This window comes from Eubalaena glacialis, chromosome 10 (assembly GCF_028564815.1).
Source record: "Eubalaena glacialis isolate mEubGla1 chromosome 10, mEubGla1.1.hap2.+ XY, whole genome shotgun sequence".
Taxonomy (NCBI): Eukaryota; Metazoa; Chordata; class Mammalia; order Artiodactyla; family Balaenidae; genus Eubalaena; species Eubalaena glacialis.
In genome coordinates this window covers 60,398,945-60,407,429 of record NC_083725.1, presented here as the reverse complement: position 1 = coordinate 60,407,429, position 8,485 = coordinate 60,398,945, and the positions used below count along the sequence as shown (strand labels likewise).

Genomic DNA, 8,485 nt, shown 5'->3' with positions numbered 1-8,485 from the left:
GCTTGAAAGAAGCCAACCCCTTGGAAATAGGAACGGCTCAGCCATTTATTAATGTCAAATATGCTGCCTGCATGAATTAGTCAGCTTGTCTTTTGGAAGCCATACAGAAAAGTTCTTGTGCACCTGCCTCTTAGTGTCCTGACACTTCTGGCTTTAATGACAGCATACCAATCACCAGAAAATAAAATCTAAAAACCAAAATGCTGAACATAACTATATTCTACCTTCTGAATAGCTGATTCATCAGTTTTTAAAGGCTTCTTACTGAAGTATCATCAGTAACCACAGAATATAACTTGCTCAGATGTAAAAAGAAAAGGAAAACAGAGTCATTTTCCTAAACTGGCAAAACCTAACCAAACTACCACAAAACTGACCTCAGAAACAAAGAGAAACGGAGCAGAAAAAGGCCAGATTTCTTACTGGCAGTACCATGGTGGCAAATATCCCAGAACTAAGAAAAGCTGCCAAATAGAAGAGAGAAAATTAAAGGACTTTCCAAAAACAGCCAAGCCCAGTGCACACAGCATTCCCAACAGCTGGAGTGAGCTTCAGAAGCAACACACAGGTATAAGGTCCAGCCCTATTCTTTATTTACAGCACAGTTCAAAGTCATTAAATCAAGCACAAAAGAAATGGCTCCCATTTCCTGGTTTGGCACTGGATATCCTTCCTACCAGCTGCAATTACATCATTTTTATCCATCTTCTGCTTTTCCTTTTGGGAAAGTAGAGGAGGGGCGAGTGACAAATGGGCCAAAGAGACTTCAACTTCGAAACCAATAAATCCCTGCTTTCAGAGAAACCAAGGAAGTGACTCCCCCTCTTGTGAAAGGCAGTCAATACTCTGCTCCAGTTATCAAGGCCACTGATGGTGTGGGAAAGCTGTCATGAAGAGATTCTTCCTGGAGGTGGCACAAAGATGGCAAGGACTCAGGTCATTGGATGGCTGCTATCACCACCATCACGTTCTCTTCTATCTCAACCTTTGCCACACCAAATCTAATAAACAAGGGAAAGTAATTATGTACAGAAAACCAAAGTGAATGGAAATGTGGGTGGAATGAACTTAAAAGAAGAAACCGAAAATGATCGAACGTTACTCAGTGCATCTTTCTCAGACTTGCATAGAAATCTTTGATCCACTGCTTCATGTGTCTAACTTCCAAGGAGCGGGCTAATAGCACAGTGACGGGATCAAAGGCATTGTTGGCTCGGAGATCTAGATGGTGCGCTCCCTCTGGGATGACGATCGCAAGTAAGGTGTCTGTAATATCCTTAGTTACTCCACCTCCTGACCAGGGGTCTAGTTCACCATTGCTAAGTGAGGGAAAGAAAAAAAAAAAAAAAAGATTATTAGTTTTTTATATCTACACAAATGTAAGATAGGAGAAACCTACTATATGCATAACACCTAAAATTATAAGCTTATAACCTGGGGGATTTGATCTGAGGATTTAATCTGTCATATAGAAAGGTGCTTTATCCTGGAGTTTGACAATATTTCTGCAAGCAGGTACAGAAATAGGACCAGAGAAGACTGAAGGTGATGCCCCATGAATCAACCTAGATTGTACTGGGACTTGGAATTTAGAAGACTGAATTCCAATCCTGGCTTCATCACTCAAAAGCTGTATGACCTTACACAAGTTACCTGACTCAGTCTCCTTATCTGTAAAGTAGAGTTAACAAGGCCTACCTCATAAGGTTGCTTCAAGGGTTAAATCAGATGCTACATGTGGATATGTTTAATAAGTGTCAGGCACATAGGAGTCCCTCAATTAAAGCCAGTCTCCTTCTTTCCTAAGACCCAAATACCAAAGTGATAAAGAAAAATTTCCATATTTAAAAATGCTAATTATCTCTTGGCTCTTTTAAAAAAAAAAAAAACCTTCATTTTTTAAAAAAAATTTCCCTCTTAGTATAGTACTTTGGGAAATAGGGTGGTAGGACCGAAAAAACTGCTCTGAATCTAGAATCAGAACTTTTGGGCATTACTCAAGATACTCATTTTACATTAGCTTTAAAATTAAGGAAACGCTATTAGGTTATTAGTCCTGGCTGGTGCACACAACACATTTCAGAATGATGTAAACAGGATCAGTCATTGAAACAGGATACTTAGTTTAGCTGAAAAAAAAGCCAATACAAACACAGACAGCATCCCTAATAGTATTTGTTAACAGCTTTGTTGAGATATAATTCATCTCCCACAAAATGGACACATATCATACAAATTCAATGGTTTTTAGTATATTCAGAGATGTGCAACCATCATCACGATCAATTTTAGAACATTTTCATCACCCCCAAAAGAAACCTATACTCACTGGCAGTCAAATCCTCATTCCCCTCTACTACTTCCCCTCACTGTCAGCCCCAGGCAACCACTAATCTACTTTCTATCTCTATAGATTTGCCTATTCTGGACATCTCATATAAATGGAATTATATAATGGTTGTTTTTTGTGATTGGCTTCTTTCACTTTGACATATTTTCGTTTCATCCATGTTATAGCATGTATCAGTACATTTTTCCTTTTTATTGCCAAAAATATTCTATTGTATATGGATACGCCACATTTATTTATCCATTCATCAGATGCACATTTGTGTTGTTTCCACTTTTTGGCTATTATGAATATTACTCCTATGAACATTTGTGTACAAGTTTTTACATGGATGAATATTTTCATTTCTTTTGGGTATATAACTAGGAATGGAATTTCTGGGATATATAATGACTTAACCTTTTGATGAACTGCCAAACTGTTTTCCAAAGTGAGTGCATTTTATACTCCCACAAACAACATCTGAGGGTTCTAAATTCTCTGTATCCTCACCAACATTTATTATGTGTCTTTTTGATTATAGTCATCCTATGTGGGTGTGAAATGGAATATCATTGTGGTCTTGATTTGCATTTCCCAAATGACTGATGGTATAGAGAATTTTTTTCATGTGCTGATTGGCCATTTGTATATCTTTTTTGAAAAAAATGTCTACTCAGATCCTTGCTCATTTTTAAATTGAATTATCAATTAAATCATTTGAAACATTTTGAGTTAATTTTTTTGTATAGTATGAAATAGGGATCCAGCTTTATTCTTTTGCCTGTGAATATCCAGTTTTCCCAGCATCATTTCTTGAAAAAAACTATTCTTTCCTCAATGAATTGTCTTAGCATTCTTGCCAAAAATCAATTAACCACACAGATAAGGGCTGACTTCTGGACGGTCAATTCTCTTCCACTGATCTATATGTCTATGTTTATGCCAGTATCACACTGTATTGATTACAGAAGCTTTATACGAAGTTTGAAATCAGGAAGTATGAGTTCTTCAAATTTGTTCTTCCTTTTCAAGATTGATTTAGCTATTTTGGGTCCCTTGCATTTTTAGATGAATTTTAAGATCAGTTTGTCAATTTCTGACTGGTTTAAAGTTTACAAAGCCTTTCATATTTGACCTCACATTATACCAACCATGTGAGGTAGGTTTAATTACAACTCTTATAGATGAGAAAACTAATGCCTAGTGAAGTTAGAAGGCTTACTCAAATCAAGCCTCTGAGATACAAACTCAGATCTTGTAACCCTATTCCAACGCTCATTTTATACTACATTGCATTTCATGGACACATGATTGCTGTTGGAAATCAACAGCACATACCATCTTGGCTTGTGTGGTGCAGAGTAAGAAGAGCACAAACTTCGGGATCAGACACACCTGGGTTCCAGTCCCAGGTCTGCCTCTCATCTTCCTAATCTCATGGAAGCTTAGATTCCTCAGGATATAACAGGGGCTGAAACACCTGGATTTAAGTACCTGGCCCATGGTAGGTATTAGGTCACTTTTCCCCGTACAGCACTTCTTGGTATGTCTATCTATAAATCACTTGAAATCACTTACAGAACATTTTAACGTGTGTTCTGACATTTGTTTAATGCACATTCTATTTTGCTGATATTGTTATGAAGCCTGAAATAACAAATCTTCAAGGTCATATTATCAGACATATGAAATTATTTCCATAATTTGCATAATCATTTAAGAAAAACCCTCTCATCTATAAGTACGATCTATACACAAATGACTATCAAATAATATCTTTAGCCAGGACCTTTCCCCTAAACCTCAGGACCAATATTCAATTATATACTTGACATTTTTACATGGCAGTCTAACGAGACATCTCGAGCTTTCAGGTCCAAAACAGAGCTCTTGATACTCTCCAACTCCCAACCAGCCCTGCCACTATCTTCCCAATCTCTGTCAATGGCAACCTTATCTTTCCAGTTGCTGGGCCAAAAACTTGTTACTTTTTAATCTCTCTTTCATACCTAATCTGTCGACAAATCCTGTCAGCTATAAATTCAAATATATCCAGAATTTGAACTCTTCTCACCACCCCACTGCCGCTGCTCTGGTCTAAGTCACTGTTATCTCTAGCCTGAATAGCCTTTTAACTGATCTTCCTGCTTCTACTCTTGTCTCCCTGCAATCTAATATCAATACAGCAGCCAACCTGATGCTGTTAAAATCTGAAGCAGGTTATGTCACTCCTCTGCTTAAAACACTCCAAGTTTTCCCATTTCATTCAGAGTAAAAACCAAACATGCAGGACCTACAAGTCTCTAAATGATCTGGGCCCTCTGCTGTCTCTCTGATTTCATCTCCTGCTACTCTCTCCCTCCTTAACTCCACTCCAGCCACAGTGACCTTCTCACTGTACCTGGAGGAGAACATGCTGGGACATTTACCTCTCAAGGCCTTTGCCTCTGCTTACCTCTCTGCTTGGAGTATCCTTACCCCACCGAGCTCCTTCCTCCACATCACTATTCAAAAGTCACCCTTGGTGAGGTCTTCCTTAGTCACATCATCTAAAGCTTCAAACTTCTCCCCACCCCCCACCAACATTTCATAACCCTCTTCCCCTTATTTATTTTTTCCCCTTAGCACTTATCTCCTTCTAACATGCTTATAAGTGCTATCTTGTTCATTATCCATCTCTCAAACTAGAACTCCCCAAGGGCAGGGCTTTTTGTCTGTTTTATTACTGTATCTTCAGCACCTGGCACACAGTAGGAGCCATACAAATATTTATTGAATGAATGAAAAAAGAATGTATCTAGTTATTTGTAGCCTTACATCAGATGCCCTACACAAAAGAGATCTATAAATACACGCATGCAAGTTTAGGAACATGTAAATCACTTCAGTACTTTTTACATGGGAAAGCAGAGTTCACATAAGTGGTTCATATAAATATATAGAGACTGACCTTCAGCTATGTGTAATACTGGCAAGAAACAATGAACTAAGTCAGCAGATCTAAGTTTTATACCCTAGTAAGCCACATGACTTTGGGTAAGTCACCTGACCCCTCTGAACCTCAATTCTCATGTGTATTACCAAAAAAAAATTTTTTAAAGATAATGCCCCTCACTCACAGAGATATTGTGAGGCCCAAGTTGAATAATATATGTGGAAATAAGGTATAAACCATAAAACACTACATGAATGTGTAGCATTATTATAGTTATTATCATATTCTACAAGCATAAGAAGTGTTAATACTTCTGAGAGGTAAATGAATAATGAAAAGGGACGCGATAGCATTTCTCACAGAAATTTGGTCAGAAAACTAATGCAATCAATTTTCTAGGTAAATGTACAAATTAAAAAAGAAATAAGCATTTAGGTATGTTAAATACATGTGTGTTTGAAATACAAGTTTAAAACCCCTGTTCTACCCTCACCACACTTTTAACCACATTTTTCATCTTAAAAAAATTAATTCAATTGCAACTTAACAACATCATTCTTGGGGGAAAAAAATCTCTCCAAAAATGTACTTTTGTTTTTTTGGTTTTGTTAAAAACAAGAGGAAAAACTCACATGCAAAATAGGAGCCTTAGTTTTCAACTATGAGATAAATTTTTAAAGTAAACTACACAAGGGGTTGGATTCTCTTAAGTGAACAAATGGCCTTTATCATTATTGCAATTTGACAGGACCAACCCAGATAGGAAACTCTCCATTATTTGCAAAACAAAAAAGCTATCCCAACAGCCACATAATAAGCAAACTGCATCTGATTTAAAAGGTCATCTGAATCAGCCTAGTGGCTTAGCAACAGTGTTTGGAGTTGCTGAGAGACCTAAGATGCACATGGACTTGAATTTCTTGGTCCTAGACATGTGAAAGCTAAACCAGTCACTGGGAAATTTACAGGAAAAAAAAAATACTGGCTTTCATGAGAGAATCTAGATGCCTGGATAAAATTCCCAACAGTGAGCCTCACTTAATGGCTGGCAACAATTAATTTGCCTGAGAAATGATGTTAAACTAACCAGCTTCTCAGAGACTCCTTTTTGGATTTATATTTAAATAACTGAAAATGACCATTGGTAAGATAATTTCTTACCAACTGGAGTTGGGGAAAAAATAAATCCTTCCAACAAAACCACTGTGGAATAAGAAAATTGCTGAAATGGAACTATTAATAACTACTATTAAATCCTCATTCATTCAACACATTTACTGAGTGCCTACTATGTGTCAGGTACTGACTGGGTACAGGTGACTTAACCGTGAACAGACAAAACCTCTGCCCTCACAGTGCTCACTTCTATGATGATCTATCTACTCCTCGAAGTAACTCTGGCAGGTAGTCATTATTTCTAACTCATATAAATTGGCAATTTGCCTGAGGCCACGCAGCTAATTCAGGGTAGAAGCAGAATGGCACCCAGGTCTCCCTGACTTCAAAGCCCAAGCTCTTAACTGGCAAATCTCTAATCCAACAATTAAAAACAGACTGAATTTTCTAACCAGAAAAGCAGTCACAGTTGGATTTGTGTGAGGTGACTTGAGAGAAGCATGAACATAAAATACACTTTCCACATGGTTCCTCGGACATTTTCTTACTCATCAACCAGTAACGTTTTCTAGCTGATAGCCACTAAGTAGACAGAACAGAGACACCTAAAGCTGCTCTTTTACTTTCAGAATGTGCTTTCTTCAGAAAAGCAGTAGAATTTTGAATTTTTAAATAACTTAAGTTTTACATTGAATTCTTCACACCTAGCAGCATTTGGGAAAAGATTTCTTTTTAAAAGTAGACTTGCCACTGCAGAAAGATAAACCAGCATTTTCATATAGTTCTGCCTTTAAACTTTCACATGCCTCTGAAGCCTTTCTGAGCTTTATATCATTCCTCATCCTTATCAAACATATTAGGCATCCACTATGTGCCAGTCACTGTAGCAGGTGCTAAAGGCACAGAGATGATTAAGACGAAGTCTCTGTCATTGAGAAGCTTACAGTCTCATGGGGCAGATAGAAACACAAACAGATAATTTCCACACAGGGCACTAAGGGACAGTCACAGGCCTCAGTGGAGCTAAGTGTGTGGGGGAAACCTAACCTCCCTGGAGGTGTCAGGGAAGGTTTCTTGGAGGATGCCCGAGCCTTAGGAAAAAGAAACAAGAGGAAGGAAAGGACATTCAGGGACAAATAGTCCCCTGTTGGCTAAAAGGTAAAGTACAGGCTGAGAGTATACTTCCATTTATTCATTCAACGTACATTTTTTGAGCACATATATTTGCTAGGTCCGGGCCAAGTACTTCACTGGGTTAAATTTTTTAAGCATCACAACAACTCTGTGGGTGATTTTACAGAAGAGAAAACTGAGGGTCAAAGAGCTTAAGTAATTTAAGACAGCTCATTCTGCCTTTGCACAACTCTGTTAGGAAGTCCTTTCTTACACTGAGCTAGAAGTTTTTAACACTGAGCCATAATTTCCACCTACTGGCTTCAGTTCTACTCCTCAACCTTTTTTCACAAAATCTATCCTTTCCCCCGATGATGATGATGATGATGATGATGATGATGATGATAATGACGATTGTTATTTTGATACCCTGAGGAAAATAGTATAAAAGGACAAATGGATCACTAAAATACTCATCTGTAATGGTTGAAGCCAATAAAAAAGGATAATGTATTTGACGAAAACTCAAATATTAAAACCTTTATACAAGGATTTAAAGACTCCACTTTACAATTCAACTTGAACTTCAGCTTTGAGCTTACAGCATCAGCATGCTAGAGAAATCCATATAAATACTACATGGAGGTAAGCGCCTAAAGAAAAACAAGAACATGACAAAGTACTTCCTCCTCTGAGGCAACAAAGATGACCTTGGACACCCAAGGCTTATACTTAAGCCTTTTTCAGTTCTCTCAGTCCTTTCATGTTTTCCTGATTTCAAACATCCTAACTTGGCAGTTTCCTTAAATACCCTAAATATCCTTATTTGCTCAACTGTCACTTCATAAGGCTGAGATGAAAAGTATAGTTTTGAAGACTCCTATTGAGGACAAGGAAAACAATTTCAGGAAATTAAAAAGAATCTTTAAGTTATCCATACGGGGGGGCAGGTACCCTACTGAGTGAGAAAATAGCATGAACCCAATAAG

The 8,485-nt window shown here is 37.7% G+C and overlaps 1 protein-coding gene across 5 annotated transcripts in view; it reads right to left on the bottom strand.

Annotated features, from left to right (window-relative positions):
* Nucleotides 1-471: 471 nt before the first annotated feature.
* The window catches only part of PRCP (prolylcarboxypeptidase), a 70,488-nt gene continuing 62,474 nt past the window's right edge, over nt 472-8,485 (bottom strand). For all 5 annotated transcript variants that reach the window (XM_061202797.1, XM_061202794.1, XM_061202793.1 and 2 more), the window contains 2 exons: nt 1,103-1,319; nt 472-1,001 (listed from right to left, as the gene is read on the bottom strand). In XM_061202797.1, coding sequence (XP_061058780.1) covers nt 1,103-1,319 — 217 coding nt within the window. In that variant the 3' untranslated portion in view covers nt 472-1,001. The remainder of the gene's footprint in view (nt 1,002-1,102; nt 1,320-8,485) is intronic.